Here is a 17618-nt window from a genome sequence, read left to right on the forward strand (position 1 = left end):
CGTGATCCGAAGAGGAACAAGAGGCAACGCTACTGAAAAGGCAGGGGAATTGCCGCGGACCACGGTGGCTTGAAAGACAGCGCCGGACACTGCTCGAGAGAGGCAGGACACTGCTTGGGAAAAGCAGGTAAAATCGTAAGCTTACGTTGATAAAAAGGGCGGCATGGGTATCGCAGCATCTGCGAGGGAAAAGGCAGCCGGAAAGATATTTATGAGGCTGGTTGAAAAAACAGAGACAAATATTAAAAAGGACAGAAACCTTTCAATTAGTGTGGGTTCAGCTTTTGAGCTTAGTACCTGGAATGCTATTGGAACCTCCCTATGGGATGAAATTAGTGATGGGTCTAAAGAAGTTAAAGGTCTTGCAACTTTATGGAAATTGATTAAGACAACTCTGCAAGAAATGAAAGCAGATCGTAAAGTGTCTGCGTCTGCTTTTGCTGCTCTCTCTCTCAAACCGCAAGCGAAAGGGAAACGCGGGAAGAAAAACATAATGCAGCGAGAGAGACTTTGCCAGGGAAGGTGACATTGACAAGGCAATTAAAAAAGGGACACAAGCCATCAGCCTCTGGAGGCGACTCCTGTCAAGTGTGAAGGAAAGGTACCCCTTTAAGGAAGATGTTATATGTCAATCAAGCAAGTGGACCACCATGGAAAGAGGTATCCAATATCTGAGGGAATTAGCCGTGCTAGAGATGATTCATTATGACCTCGACAACCCACAATTACCCAAAGATCCAGACGAAGTCCCGGGTGGTGAGCAGTTGCACTGTGCATCACTCTTTTTGTGTACTTTTTCATTACTGCCGTTGTTGTTGTTGTAATTTCTTTGTGTTTGTCCCAGTAAACTGCCTTTATCTCAACCCTCGAGGTTCCAGTTTCTTTTTCTTTTCTCTCCTCTGTGTCCTCCCCATCCCACCGGATGGGGGCAGAGGAGTGAGCGAGCGGCTGCGTGGTCCTTTGTTACCGGCTGGGCTGAAACCACGACAGAAGGGAATGGGGAAATAAAACCTAAGCCCTTGTACAATTCTCGACCCCTGCCTCCGACGAGACCGACATGGCCTTCTGACAATAAATGATATACACTGTGGACAGAGGGTATCTCAAAGGGAATTCCCAGGGAGGTGATGGACTGGTTGCCCACTCCCAACCTGGAAGGCCTGGTGAAAGCTAGGACAAAATAAAAGGGGCCCTATCTCCCTCAAACTTTAAAGACCACCGAATCCAGACACGATGGATAATACCCTTGGTTTAATCTATGTATGCTTTATATTTGCAGTTTGTAGAACAAAAGAGAAACAGAGAAAAACGGCAAGGGACCCTTGTTAGTCCTAACTATATTAATTGTTATTTGTGTTAACAGTTTATTGTTACTTGTACTTTCTGTCTGTTATTATAGGGAAAGATGCTTTGTGGAGCCTTTTCCCTCATCCTAATCCTTTCCACTGGAGGACAGGGAAAAGATTCTCCAGATTTAGCTTGGAGTTTGATTCAAGGTTTTATGCACCTCTGGAATGAGAGCAATCAAAGTGTTTGTACAAAGGAATTCAATTTGGCCTCATTAACCTAAACATCACCAATCTTGTGACCAAATTGCTCTTGGAACAACCCTTCCAGGGGACCTTTCACGGCTCTAAAAAACTCCCTCTGATGATTCAAAGATTTATTTTCTTCCCTGAGGAGGAAACCTTGAATCTTGTGATGTTATTGTTAAAAGGACATGGGGTATATGGGATGTTAAATCTCACTGATGGAGAATGCTGTCTCACCATACACAACACAACTACCTCCTTAGAAGAAGCATGAAAGATGACGAGAGAAGATACAGACAAGATTGAAGAACTTTTCCAAGCGATGAAACCAAGAGACTGGCTTAATGGAGGATAGTTGCTGACCTCTCTCCTAACGTCCTTGGGACTCACAGGGTGGGGAAAATGGCTTCTTAGCATTGGACTTATGTTGTTATGTGGATTTTTGTTCTTAATGCTTGGCCTTGCAATTGTTCACTGTATGATTACCTGTGCCATCTCTTCCCTCTCTTCTCTCCCTCTTCTGTCTGCTAAGTGAAGTTTTCTACCATTTGAGGCTTTGGACATTCTGTCTCTCTCCTTTTCTCTCTCCCCTTTCTTTACACCTATATCACCAGCCTGGGAGAAGACTATGGAGAATCCATGAACATTATATAGAAACTGTTTGAGCCACGGGGAGGTGTGAGAGACTGAAAGAGTTAATGTCTCAAACATTGTGGTGGGGCAATTTCTGCATAAGGACAAACTCTGCATAACAACCAACCCTGCATAGCAAGGAACCACAGATGAAAAGAAGCCAATCAGTGCAGATCAGCACAGGACATCAGCAACGGGACAGGGAGGGCATGCCAGGGGGTGCACAGCTCTGTGTTCTGATATCCTGTTCTGATATGCTGAGCAGGACAGCTCACCAGGGAGGGCATGCTAGGGGGTGCACAGCTCTGTGTTCTGATATCCTGTTCTGATATGCTGAGCAGGACAGCTCACCATGCATGGCCAAAGATCAAACAATGGTCACGTCTGCAGGGAAGAAGTTACTCCCCAAACAACCCCCAAGCCCACTGACCCATTTCCCTAAGGTTCTGAAAGCACAAACCTGTGCATGACACCTAATTAGCCTAATGAGTTTGAGTGCCCACCCGAAGGAGTGGCAAGGATGATGAAAGGACACAAACTGAAGCCCCACGTGCATGCGCCCACCAGAACTGGACCCCTCGGCTGACTGGACCAACGCTGGACCCAGGACTGGTGAAATCTTTCTCTCCCTCTCTCCCCTTTTCCGTAATCCCTACACCTCATCCCTTTAAGACATAAAACCATTGACCAAGTCTGGGACTAGGAGTGGATCTAGCTGCCCCTAGGCTCCTCTCTGAGAAGGAGTCTAGAAAGCAAGGGCGTCCACTCTGAACCTCATGACTCAATGGGAGGGATCTCCTTATTCCCTGAATTGAGGTATATGGTTACCACGGGTTACATGGGTTACTGAGGTAGTTTCATGCCAATTCCTGTTGAGAGAAACCCTGCCACCTACTGTTATGCCTCCCAAGTTCAGTTTGCTTTTGCCATGAATAAAATGTTTAACTGTTTGTTTGGTGTCGTTTCACCTTAATTTAGCAGGAGGGAAATCTGAACTCAACACAACTCCCTGGTCTGTCCAGCCCAGGTTGTGACAGGTATAGAGGCAGTTCAGCTGGGCTATCAGTCACATCACCTTTTTAGAGGAGGTTTCCCTAATTCCCTTGAGGCAATTCACAGGTGTTTTCCTGTTGCTTCCTAATGTATCAGCAGATCCTGGCTCTTCTCGAGCGCTTAGAACACCATCCCCTTCCTCCGCTAAACCTAGATTAAAGCTCTGTTTATAAATCCAGACAGCTTATTGCTCAGAATACTCTTGCCCCACTTGGTCAGTTGAGCCCTGTCAGCTGTTAACACACCCATTTTCTCAAAGGTACGCCTGAGATTGTAGAAGCTGAGACCTTGAGCATCACACCAGCTATGCAGTCAGTCATTCACCTATTCAATTCATCTCCTTTTTCTCAAACCCCCTTCTCCGACTGGGATGATAGAGGAGAACACCACCTGTGTTCGCAATCTCTTTAACATAGTTCTGAGGGACATAAAGTCTCTTCTGATATTTCTGAGTTGCCTTGTTGCAGCATCATTCGACCCTACTTGAAATAGCAGGAATGGGTGACAGTCCACAGGATTTACCAGGCTCAGCAGCCTCACCATGTGTCACCACTCAGCTTCTTTTCACCTGTGGTTCCTTGCTATGTGGGGTTTGTTGTTATGTAGAGTTTGTCCTTATGCAGAACTTGCCCCACCACAATGTTTGAGACATTAACTCTTTCAGTCTCTCACACCATGACATCATGGATGCAACCTATACAGCACTCCTCTTTAAGACTCTGTGGTAGGTTGACCCTGGCTGGAGGCCAGGTGCCCACCAAAGCCACTCTAACACTCCCCCTCCTCAGATGGACAGGGGAGAGAAAATATAACAAAGGGCTTGTGGGTCAAGATAAAGACAGGAGAGGTCACTCACCAATTACCGTCACAGGCAAAACAGACTTGACTTGGGGAAAATTAACTTAATTTATTGCCATTCAACCAGAGTAGGGTAATGAGAAATAAAACCAAATCTCAAAACACATTCCCTCCACCCCTCCCTTCTTCCCAGGCACAGCTTCACTCCCAGATTCTCTACCTACCCCCCACAGCGGCGTAGGGGGATGGGGAATGGGGGTTGGGGTCAGTTCATCACATGTTGTCTCTGCCACTTCATCCTCTTCAGGGGCAGGACTCCTCACACTCTTCCCCTGCTCCAGCGTGGGGTCCCTCCCACAGGAGACAGTCCTCCATGAACTTCTCCAACGTGGGTCCTTCCCATGGGCTGCAGTTCTTCATGAACTGCTCCAGCATGAGTCCTTTCCATGGTGTGCAGTCCTTCAGGAGCACACTGCTCCAGCGTGGGTCCCCCTGTGGGGTCACAAGTCCTGCCAGAAAACCTGCTCCAGTGTGGGCTCTTCTCTCCACAGATCCGCAGGTCCTGCCAGGACCCTGCTCCAGCGCAGGCTTTCCACGGGGTCACAGCCTCCTTCGGGCACCCACCTGCTCCAGCGTGGGGTCCTCCACAGGCTGCAGGTGGATATCTGCTCTACCGTTAACCTCAATGGGCTACAGGGGGACAGCCTGCCTGACCATGATCTTCCCCACGGGCTGCAGGGGAATCTCTGCTCTGGCATCTGGAGCACCTCCTCCCCCTCCTTCTTCACTGACCTTGGTGTCTGCAGGGCTGTTTCTCTTACATGTTCTCACTCCTCTCTCTGGCTGCCATTTCTGTGCCCCCTGCAGTTTTTTTCCTTCTTGAATATGTTATCACAGAAGGCACTACCACTGTTGCTGATTGGCTCGGCCTTGGCCGGCAGTGGGTCCGTCTTAGAGCCAGCTGGTATTGGCTCTGTTGGACATAGAGGAAGCTTCTAGCAGCTTCTTACAGAAGCCACCCTTGTAACCCCCCCGCTACCAAAACCTTGCCACACAAACTCAATACACTGGGCACTGGTCGGCGAGTGGTGAGGAATTGCATTGTGCATCACTTGTTTTGTATATTCCAATTCTTTTATTATTATTATTGTCACTTTATTATTGTTATTATCAGTATTAGTTTCTTCCTATCTCTTCTATTAAACTGTTCTTATCTCAACCCATGAGTTTTACCATTTTTTCAGTTCTTTCCCCCATCCCACTGGGCAGGGGGGGGAGCAAGTGAGCGGCTGCATGGTGCTTCGTTGCTGGCTGGAATTAAGCCACAACATTCAGACATAATTTCTAATGGCAACAGCAATATTTCACACTCAAAGCTACAAGTCATAGTTTTCTCAGAATCTGGTAGTTGCTGAAAAAGAAAGAACAATGACATGAGTTATACATGTTAAATTCTTTGCATCTGCAGAGAGGCAAAGTGTATGGGAATAGATGATATCTTTTAATAAAATAACTGTTACGCACATAATTGAAAAATGAAGTTTTGGGCCCACATAGGTTTTGGCATGCTGCTGATTATAAAGACATAAAAAGAATTTAAAGACAAAAAATATAGGGCTTAACGTATGCCAAATGAAGTTGTCAGTAGTTGGTTCAGAAAAGCAAATACATGCTGTGCTCTTAAATCTTTACACCAGATTCAAGACCAAAAAAAACCCCTGATACAGCAACTTCACTACTGCCTGCATTACCTGTTTTACCCATAATTTACACATCAGAGAATTGAATTAATAAAAAGATAAATAGTCAAGAGCTTATTAAAACAAAGAAAAGTGAATAAATATTTTGAGTCTGTATTGGATTTGGTGGCAAGGTTTTGGTAGTAGGGGGGCTACAGGGGTGGCTTCTGTGAGAAGCTGCTAGAAGCGTCCTCTATGTCTGACAGAGCCAATACCAGCCACCTCCAAGACGGACCCGCCACCGGCCAAGGCCGAACCAATCAGCTCGAATTACTTCATATGCTGCCAATATCTTGTCCTGGTTTCAGCTGGGGTAGAGTTAATTGTCTTCCTAATAGCTGGTACAACTCTATGTTTTGAGTTCAGTATGAGAAGAATGTTGATAACACTGATGTTTTCAGTTGTTGCTAAGTAGTGTTTAGTCTAAAGTCAAGGATTTTTCAGCTTCTGATGCCCAGCCAGCGAGAAAGCTGGAGGGGCATAAGAAGGTGGGAGGGGACACAGCCAGGACAGCTGACCCAAAGTGGCCAACGGGGTATTCCATACCATGTGACATCACATCTATTATATAAACTGGGGGGACTGGGGATGGGGGGGATTGCCGCTCGGGGACTAACTGGGTGTCAATCGGCAGGTGGTGAGCAATTGCACTGCGCATCATTTGTACATTCTAATCCTTTTATTACTACTGTTGTCATTTTATTAGTGTTATCATTATCATTATAATTTTCTTCTTTTCTGTTCTATTAAACCGTTCTTATCTCAACCCACGAGTTTTACTTCTTTTCCCGATTTTCTCCCCCATCCCACTGGATGGGGGGGAGTGAGTGAGCGGCTGCGTGGTGCTTAGTTGCTGGCTGGGGTTAAACCACGACAGTCCATTTTGGCGCCCAACGTGGGGCACGAAGGGTTGAGATAACAACAAACCTGACCAGAGCTGGTTAAAACAAATTTGCTAAAAGCATTCATTACACTGGTCTGATACTTGCTGGTCAGTATGTTTTAAGCGTTCTTAGAGTTGTGACACTCATTCTTAGAGTTCTGTTATGTATCACCTCGCTTGCTGTATGTAGTCCCTTTTCTGCTGTTTATCATCCGTGGGAGGTGGATTAAGGTTTTTGCTTTGATGTATTGTGTAACACTGGTTTATGGTATGATAAAGTCATCGGTCATGGGATCAATCTGGTATTTGCACTCAGCGTTGTCATCACCTCTATACTCCAGGAGCCATCTGTGGGAAACTATTAATAATTACACCATTTACCTTTCCTCCTCAGAGAGCCAATCTATGGGTGGGGTCCCTTTCTTCCCCTTTCCCTTCTCCTTCAGTCCAGTTTCAATGGCATTTGGGAACTTTTTGAAAAGTTTGAATACTCTTGGGATGTTGAGACCAGCACGGTCCTAGCCCTACTGCTAGGAATTAGCATGCTCCTGAATGTGGTTCAGCTCTTGTTTAAGGTTAAACAACTACTTAAGAAGATCACCCAGAGTTCTGCCCCGAGGCTGGATAATTATGAGTGGCAGGGTGTGTGGGGTAGTATGGGCAAGTACCTAGAACAGCGGGCACCTCCAGTGTTTTGGAAATTCACCTCTGAACAAGTGCAGAATCCGGAAGAACTAGTAAAATATTTGGAAAAGGTATGCTGTTGCCCTGGCAACTCCAGGCAGATACAGATTACAGCAATGTGCTGAGGCCTGGCCCATGCCTATAGAGTCCTGTTGAACACTATTCAGTATCCTCAAGGGGAAGAGAAGGTCTCTGGATCTAACAACAAAATGATGAGCACTGCAGCTACCCAAACCTCGGCAAGCAGTACTGCAACTGAACCAGTGGACCAACCCGCGCCAGTATCAGTTGCCCCCATACAGAAGAAATATACAAAAATTCAGTTCGCTTAGTGAAGGATGAAAGTGAACCAGAGTCATCACAGGAACAGGAGGAAGAGGCAGAACCAGAAGTAATCACCCGATCCCTATCCCTGAGTGAGGTGTGGGGATATGCAAAAAGATTTCAGCTGTTGTATAGGTGAGCACATTATCACCTGGCTGCTCTGATGCTGGGACAATGGGGCTAGTAGCCTGGAATTAGAGGGTAGGTAAGCCAAGAAGCTGGGATTGCTTTCCAGAGAAGGGGGCATTGTGAAGGCAATTGGGAAAGGGACACAAGCCATCAGCCTCTGGAGGTGACTCCTGTCAATCGTGAAGGAAAGGTACCCCTTTAAGGAAGATGTTATATTTCAATCAAGCAAGTGGACCACCATGGAAAGAGGTATCCAATATCTGAGGGAATTAGCTGTGCTAGAGATGATTCATTATGACCTCGACAACCCACAATTACCCAAAGATCCAGACGAAGTCCAAAGCACACGACCCATGAGGCAGAAGTTTGTACGGAGCGCACCATCATCCTATGCCAACTCACTGGCGATAATGACCTGGAAAGATGAAGAGGCACTGACAGTGGAGGAAGTGGCTCGCCAACTCCGTCAATACGAAGAAAATCTCTCCTCCTCCCTACAAGCCTGCATCTCAGCTGTGGAGAAGCTGTCCGAGGATTTCCAGCAATTCAAAGAGGATATGTCCTGCTCCCCGCTTGTAAGGACCAGTGTCTCAGCTATTAGGAGTGAGTGCTCCTCTGCCCAAGAGAGACAATATAGAAGGTACACACTGCGAGGTGCCCTGTGGTTTTACCTATGTGATCAGGGAGAGGACATGAGGAAACGGGACAGAAAACCTACCTCGGTCCTAAATGCCCAGGTACGTGAACTGCGAGGAAAAACCACCACAAAAGGGGATTCTACCAGGAAAAATGCCACTCCAGTTTCCAAACAGAGTAGAAGGGCTGATCTTATTTCTGATCCTCTTGAAGGGAATTCTGAACCAATTTTACGAGAAGTGAATACTGGATACTCTGACCAGAATTAGAGGGGCCCTGCCTCCAGCCAGGTGGAGGAAAGGGATAACCAGGTCTATTGGACTGTGTGGATTCGATGGCCTGGCACATCAGACCCACAGGAGTATAAGGCTCTAGTAGACACCAGTGCATAGTGTACTCTAATGCCATCAAGTTATAAAGGGGCAGAACCCATTTGTATTTCTGGTGTGACAGGGGGATCCCAAGAGTTAACTGTATTGGAAGCTGAAGTAAGCCTAACTGGGAATGAATGGCAGAAATACCCCATTGTGACTGGTCCAGAGTCTTTGTGCATCCTTGGCATAGACTTACCTCAGGAGTGGGTATTTCAAGCACCCAAAGGGGTATCGGTGGGCTTTCGGTATAGCTGCCTTGGAGACAGAGGGCACTGAACAGCTGTCTACCCTGCCTGGTCTCTCTCAAGACCCTTCGATTGTGGGGTTGCTTAGGGTTGAAGAACAATGAGTGCCAATTGCTACCACAACATTGCACTGGTGGAAATATCGCACCAACCAAGACTCTCTGATTGCCATCCACAAGTTCATTCGTCGACTGGAGACACAAAGGCTGATCATCAACATTCGCTCACATTTTAATAGTCCCATATGGCCAGTGTGGAAGTCTGATGGGGAGTGGAGACTAACAGTTGACTATCGCGGCCTGAATGAAGTTACGCCACCGCTGAGTGCTGCCATTCCAGATATGCTAGAACTTCAATACGAGCTAGAGTCAAAGGCAGCCAAGTGGTATGCCACAATTGACATTGCTAATGCGTTTTTCTCAATCCCTCTGGCAGCAGAGTGTCGTCCACAATTTGCCTTTACTTGGAGGGGTGTCCAGTACACTTGGAACTGATTGCCCCAGGGGTGGAAACAGCCCCACCATTTGCCATGGACTAATCCAGACTGCACTGGAAAAAGGTGAAGCTCCGGAGCACCTGCAATACATTGATGACATCATCGTATGGGGCAACACAGCAGAAGTCTTTGAGAAAGGGAAGAAAATCATCCAAATCCTTCTGAAAGCCAGTTTTGCCATAAAAGAAAGCAAGGTTAAGGGACCTGCACGGGAGATCCAGTTTTTAGGAATAAAATGGCAAGATGGACGTTGTCAGATCCCAATGGATGTGATTAACAAAATAGCAGCTATGTCTCCACCGATGAATGAAAAGGAAATACAGGCCGCCTTAGGTGTTGTGGGTTTTTGGAGAATGCATATTCCAAATTACAGTTTGATTGTAATCCCTCTCTGTCAAGTGACCTGGAAGAAGAATGATTTTAAATGGGGCCCTGAGCAACAACAAGCCTTTGAACAAATTAAAGGGGAGATTGTTCATGCAGTAGCCCTTGAGCTAGTCTGGACAGGACAAGATGTTAAAAATGTGATCTATACCATAGCCGGGGAGAATGGCCCTACCTGGAGCCTCTGGCAGAAAGCACCTGGGGAGACCCAAGGCTGACCCCTGGGGTTTTGGAGTCGGGGTACAGAGGATCCGAGGCCCGCTATACTGTCGGGGAATGTAACGAATCTACGGAATTCCTGACAGTTCGAGAACAGCGCGACCTCGAGCAGCTTGTAGTATATCCTTGAAGAGTCTGGAAAGATCCGAGAAGACCGGTACAAAAACAAGATAGTGATAAGAAGAACCGTCCTAACGAACTCACCAATCATGAATTGTTAGTTACTAACCAAACCAATCATATACTAACACATACTCTAAAGAAGGGTATAAAAAGGTGTGTTAGAACAATAAAGTAGCCATTTTGTGTGATCTATTACTTGTCGTGTCCGTCTCTATCACGACAAATGGTGACCCCGATGCGCCTGAGCGAACAGATCATCTACCGGCGATAAATCCAGCACTAGAGAGAAGTATACCAGCGGCGACGAGAGCTGCGAGAGAGTATACCGGCAGCGAGAAAAAAGCTGCGGAGACGGAGCCCGGTGAAGCTGAGAGCAGTAGAATCTGCCTGGTCCGGACCTGAGCCTAGACACCTAATGAGGTGAGCCACCGGGGACTAAAAGTGTTAGAATGGGGCAGCAATTAACTAAGGAAGAGGAGACAATTTTGTCTACCTGGAAAGCCCTGTTAAAAAGAAAAGGGGTTAAAACCTCCGAACAAAACCTGAGGAGGATTTTATTATGGTGTAAGACCCACGGCTTTCAAGCCACAACACTTACTGCGTTTAGTGTGGGAGCATGGCAATCTGTGGCCTTGAAAATGTTTGAGGAGATTTCTAAGGGGCAGACAGACCTGTGCGAGTTGGCTGTCATATGGCGTTTATTAACTGAGACTCTGAAGGACGGGAAAGCAGAATGTGATGCGAAAGATCAACAAAAGAATGATGAGAAATCAGTAAATGGTAACATGGAAACAGCTTCGGCTCAAGCAACAGCTGCGGCCGATGCTGCAATTTCAGCAGTTGCGGGTAGAAAACCCCTCACGAGCAAAATTAGATCATACCCTTATTCACCTCCTCCTCCTATGCCATTAATCACTTTACCGAGCGATGAGGGGCCCTCCTCACCTACTGGTGCGGCGGCAGAAGGGGTGACTCCATCAGCCCCCCCCGAAGAGAAAATAGTGGCGATTAACACTGAGCCCGAAAGCCAGGGCCGTACCGAAAGCCAAGGCCGTACCGAAAGCCAGGGCCGTACAGAAAACCAGGGCCGTAACGTACGTGAGGGCCGAAAGGATGGTGAGACTCAAACTGAATGTGAGGGCCGCACGGAAAATGAGAGCAAAAATGAAACTGAGGCAGAAAAATCTCTAACTGAGGCTATGTGATCCCTGCAGCTCGCAGATAAAACCATACCAAAAGAACCCCTGCCATGGACTCTCCTTCCGTCCACAGTAACTGTGGTCCCGAGATCCCCTGATCAATTTTGGGAGGGAGTTAGAAGATATGCTGCCGACTCCGGCAACTGGGATCTAGTAGAACGCCTCAGCCCGTGCTCTCTAACACCTGCATTTCTAAAGCCTCTAGATAACGCAGCAGGGGCTCTTGTTACATTTCCTGTTTTCAAAGCTCCTGCGGGCACAAACCGGCAAGATGAGCACACTCCAATCGGCTGGAGAGTAGTGCAGGACTTGCAGAATAAAGTACAAAAATACGGAATTAATTCTCCTGAGGTGATGCAACTTCTTAGTATAATTAGCACAGATCTGCTGTGTCCATATGACATAATGCATCTGGCACAAGTGCTGTTTCAGCCCGTACAGTTGCAAGTATTTCAATCCACCTGGAGGCAGATGGCACGCGCGGCAGCGCTGCATAATTCACGACTGCCATGGGACGACCCGAGAGTGGGCCTGGGAGAGGAAGCCTTGCTTGGTGAAGGGCAGTATAGTAACCCTCAGCTACAGGCTACATGGCCTCCACTGGCTCTCGAACAGGCACAACATATAGGCCTTCTGGCAATAAAGAGAACCATGGATTTGGCAGCTCCGAAGCAAAAATATGCCACTATCCGCCAAGGCCCCACAGAACCCTTTTTACGATTTGTAGAAAAAATATCTGCCGCCCTGGAAAAACAGGTAGACGATGAGGTCTTAAGACAAATGTTATGCAAACAGCTGGCAAAAGATCATGCTAATGAGGACTGTCAAAAGATCATACAGGCTCTGCCAGGAGATCCTTCTGTCCCTGACATGGTAGCTGCATGTTCTAAAGTTGGGACGCTGGTACACACAGTGACCACCATAGCCAATGCTATCAAAGATTCTGGAAAGTGCTCTGGGTGTGGCAGTGAAGGGCGTGTCGATGTAACTTCTCCACACAAAACATCCCCACGTAAACACCCGGTACACCACTCACTGGAGGTTATTTGCAAGAAATGCGGAAAATCAGGGCATTTTGCCAAACAGTGTCGTTCTAAATTTCATGCTAATGGGCAGCCGCTACAGGGAAACCGCAAAACGAGCGCGGGAGGGCACGCGATGACATCAAATCCCTCTCCAACAACGAGCCAACTCCCCTCTGTGAACAACTGTCAGCCGCAACAGCTGGCTCAGCAGGGCTGGATGTATCCACCGCCGACACAGTAACTCTAGTCACGAAAGACATTGTTAAGGTCCCTCTTAATGCAAGGGGTCCTATCGGACGAGGACTGAGTGCATTACTATTGGGAAGATCAAGTAGCACGTTAAATGGAATAATTGTACATGTGGGAGTTATTGATGCTGATTTTACAGGTCAAATTTGCGCGATGATTTCAACCCCCTATCCACCAGTAACAATCCCTAAAGGTACTCGTATTGCTCAACTTGTTCCCTTTTTGAGTTCTGTTTCGAAAGCAGAACAGCGACTGCGATGCGATGGAAGCTTCGGCTCTACAGGACCCCCTCAGGTCTGCTGGTCCCAGACTGTCTCATCATCCCGACCACATATGACGTGCACCGTGTCGAATCATGGAAGAATGCCAAATACAGTAAGGCTCGCAGGGCTCCTGAACACCGGAGCCGATGCGACTATTATAGCCGACTATTTGTGGCCATCCACCTGGCCCACAGAGGAGGCTGGTGTGGGAGTACTGGGGCTGGGAGGGTCCACGCCTACAAAGGTAGCAGCCACTCCAGTTCTGATTACCAATCCCAAGGGCCAACAGGCAGTTCTTAAACCATATGTGGCGGCGGCTCCCCTCATTTTATGGGGGAGGGATTGCTTGTCGCAATGGGGGGTGAAAATTACCACGGATTTTTAACGGGGGCCACTCTGCTGCAGGGTGTTAAACAATCCACGCTTGTTCTAACCTGGTTAACGAATAACCCTGTGTGGGTGTATCAGTGGCCCCTACCAATTGAAAAATTAAATGCCCTGCAAGAATTGGTAGCGGAACAACTGGCTGCCGGACATATTGAACCATCTCATAGTCCGTGGAATACTCCAGTGTTTGTGATAAAAAGAAATCAGGTAAATGGCGATTGTTGCATGACCTGCGGCAGGTCAATGCTGTCATGGCCACGATGGGGGCTCTGCAACCAGGCATGCCTTCACCTGCCATGATCCCTCACGATTGGGAAATCATTGCCATGGACCTTAAGGATTGCTTTTTTACAATTCCATTAGCTGCCCAAGACAAAGAAAAATTTGCATTCTCCGTGCCTTCTATCAATCATGCAGAACCAGCAAAAAGATATCAATGGAGAGTTCTGCCGCAGGGCATGAAAAATTCACCAACCATTTTTCAATCGTTTGTTGCAGAAGCTTTGTCACCTGTACGGGAAAAATTCCCTACTAGTTATTGCTATCATTATATGGATGACATTCTGTTAGCATCAGACAACAAGGAGCAGTTGAATGACATGAAAAATTTGACCACGAATTCACTACAACAATATGGGTTAGTTATTGCCCCTGAAAAAGTGCAAGTAATAGCACCCTGGAAATACTTGGGAATGACAATTACAAACAAACAGGTTGTGCCCCAATGATGTACAGAAATTAATGGGGTCCTTGAACTGGATCAGGCCCTATCTTGGACTGACTAATTCGCAGTTACAACCTCTATTGGACTTATTACAACATTCCAATGATCCAACAGAACCCAGAATATTAAATAAGGAAGCATTAAATGTAATTCACATGGTGGAACAATGTATATACAAGAAATTTGTTTCTCAAATTGATCTGTCTCAATTGGTGCAGTTCTTTGTACTAATTGACAAAACCATGCCATTTGGTGCCTTGGTGCAGTGGAATTCTGAGTGGGATGATCTGTTACATATTTTAGAATGGATGTTTTTGTCATTCCGACCACGAAAAACTGCTCCTGGCTTGTTTGAACTTATTGCTGATGTAATCATAAAAGCCAGGAAACACTGTGTAGAACTAACAGGACGTGATCCAGCTACGATTGTTTTACCTGTTCAAAATTGGTACTTTGAATGGTGTCTGGCGAACAATTACGAGCTGCAAGCAGCTATGGCGGGCTTTCAAGGACAGATCTCGTATCATCTACCGTCGCACCCGCTCCTGAAATTTGCTCGAGATATACCATTTGGTCAGAAAAATTTAAGCCAGCCGGAACCTGTGAAAGGTCCTACCGTCTTCACGGACGGTTCTGGAAAAACGGGTAAAGCAGCAGTAGTATGGTACGAGAACAACAATTGGAACAGCAAAGCGGTACATCAAAATGGTTCCTCAAAAGTAGTAGAGCTACGTGCAATGGCTGTTGCCTTTTCTATTTTTTCTGCTCCTGTAAATATTGTAACTGACTCAGCATATGTAGCTAATCTAGTTTCTCGACTAGACAAAGTGGCTTTGACCATGTCAGACAATCAATTATTATTTGATGTGCTTTTAGAACTTTGGAAAAGTATTCAATTATGAACAGAACCTTATTTTATCATGCATATCCGTAGTCATACCAATTTACCAGGTTTTTACACGGAAGGTAATGCCAGAGCGGATGCTCTTGCTTCTGCTATGGCTTTGGCTACTGTTCCTAACATCAAGCAACAAGCTATATTATCACATCAATTTTTTCACCAAGGTTTTCGAGCTTTACGAAGGCAATTTGGTCTGTCCCATGCTGAAGCTCGTTCTATTGTAGCTGCTTGTCCTGATTGTCAAGGAATTCACACTCCAGTGTATTTTGGTACTAATCCCAGAGGTATACAAGCTTTACAGATTTGGCAATCTGATGTTACTCATATTAATGAATTTGGCAGACAAAAATATGTTCATGTTTCTATTGATACTTATTCTCATGCTTTGGTAGCAACAGCACATAATGGAGAAACAGGAAAAGATGTAATTCGGCATTTCCAGAAGGCTTTCGCTATGCTCGGGGTGCCTCGCCAAATTAAAACGGACAATGGCCCGGCATATGCTTCACGAAAAGTTCAAACATTTTTTAATCTCTGGGGTGTTACTCATGTCACAGGAATTCCCCACTCCCCCACAGGACAAGCAATTGTTGAGCGTGCACATGGCACACTGAAGCAGCAGCTTCAAAAACAAAAAGGGGGAATGGTTGGGGAACCACCACAGGCATGTTTAGATAAAGCAGTTTATGTTCTTAATTTTCTCCATTGTAGCGATAATTCTCCCCTACCTCCTCTTTTTCAACATTTCTCTTCTCTCTGTTCAACACAGAATTTACAAAAGGGTATCAAAGTACATGTTAAAGATTTAGTTACTGGTCAGTGGAGTGGACCATGTGAGCTATTAACCTGGGGAAGGGATTATGCTTGTGTTTCCACAGATGCTGGTCCTCGCTGGGTTCCTGCTCGGTGTGTTCGGCCTGTATTGGAACCTGCCTCAGGGTGAAGGATGGGTGATCTCACAACCTAAACAAAATGTCTGGGTCACTTTAGCAAACATGACACATCAGGACACCTTGTGTCTCGCCACAGCAACCCCTGAAAATCCATTCTCTACATGCTTGGTGGGACTACCCGTGGACACCTGGCCGAACCCACTGCGGATCCCGAATCTCTGTGATTCTCCAAAAAGTTGTACAAAAAACTGGGATCGTGTGTATGCACATCTTTTGCCAGTCACCCAGGAACCCCAAGAGTTAGAATTATTAGGATCTGTAATGATGGATGCTCGTGTGTTCTTTAATTACTCTTATAGCAATATTGCTCACCAGGGTCGAAATGTTAATGCAACTAGTATTCTCTATCGCAATGCAACTGCATGGTGTAATTATACTGCACCTAATGCTTCGCGATCTTCTGTTGTTCCTCCTGCGCTACCTCCTGGCGTGTTTCTAATCTGTGGAGATCATGCCTGGGGAGGCATTCCATCTAAACTGAATGGAGGCCCGTGTAGCCTCGGACGCCTCACGTTATTAACACCAAATATGTTAACGATTCTGAACATGACTCGAAAGCATAGACGAGTCCAAAGGTCTGTTCATCAGTTTAGCAGTTCCTGTCAAGATGACATCGAATTTTGGAATCGAGGCCAGATTTTAACAGCCTCCATATTGGCACCAGGAGTTGGCGTTGCAAATGCCTTAAGAACTTTAAATAAGTTAGGATGTTGGCTTAGTAAGCAATCTAAGGCTACCTCTTTAGCTTTAAGTAACCTTCTAACTGATGTTGGTAGTGTTAGACATGCTGCGTTACAAAATAGAGCTGCAATTGATTTTTTGCTTTTAGCACAAGGACACGGTTGTGATGAGTTTGAAGGGATGTGCTGTATGAATCTGTCCGACCATTCAGAATCCATTTTCAGTAGTATTCAACAATTAAAGAAGGGAGTCAGGAAGCTGACAGAAAGCGATGAATTAGATTGGCTAACAAAGATGTTCAAGGGTTGGGGATTGTCTGGATGGTTGGTATCTCTGCTCAAGACTGTGGGGGTAGTTATCTTGGTTGTGATAACTGTGCTCCTAATGTTGCCCTGTCTTTTCAGTCTTCTGCAAAGGGCCCTGCAGGGGGCGGCCAGGACAATATTTTTAGCACAAATACAAAAAGGGGGAATTGTCAGGGAATGTAACGAATCTACGGAATTCCTGACAGTTCGAGAACAGCGCGACCTCGAGCAGCTTGTAGTATATCCTTGAAGAGTCTGGAAAGATCCGAGAAGACCGGTACAAAAACAAGATAGTGATAAGAAGAACCGTCCTAACGAACTCACCAATCATGAATTGTTAGTTACTAACCAAACCAATCATATACTAACACATACTCTAAAGAAGGGTATAAAAAGGTGTGTTAGAACAATAAAGTAGCCATTTTGTGTGATCTATTACTTGTCGTGTCCGTCTCTACCGCGACACTATACTCCAACTGAAAAATAGATTGTCGTGGTTTAACCCCAGCCAGCAACTAAGCACCACGCAGCTGCTCACTCACTCCCCCCCACCCAGTGGGATGGGGGAGAAAATCGGGAAAAGAAGTAAAACTCGTGGGTTGAGATAAGAACAGTTTAATAGAACAGAAAATAAGAAACTAATAATGATAATGATAACAATAATACAATGACAATAATT

The 17618-nt window shown here is 46.1% G+C and overlaps 1 protein-coding gene across 1 annotated transcript in view; it reads left to right on the plus strand.

Moving 5' to 3' along the window:
• Positions 1 to 17400, plus strand: part of LOC126035462 (uncharacterized) — a 212868-nt gene extending 195468 nt beyond the window's left edge. The window contains exon 2 of the mRNA XM_049794075.1: positions 15879 to 17400. Coding sequence (XP_049650032.1) covers positions 15879 to 17189 — 1311 coding nt within the window. The 3' untranslated portion in view covers positions 17190 to 17400. The remainder of the gene's footprint in view (positions 1 to 15878) is intronic.
• The last annotated feature ends 218 nt before the right edge of the window (positions 17401 to 17618 follow it).

The sequence above is a fragment of the Accipiter gentilis genome, chromosome W, assembly GCF_929443795.1.
Source record: "Accipiter gentilis chromosome W, bAccGen1.1, whole genome shotgun sequence".
NCBI lineage: Eukaryota > Metazoa > Chordata > Aves > Accipitriformes > Accipitridae > Astur > Astur gentilis.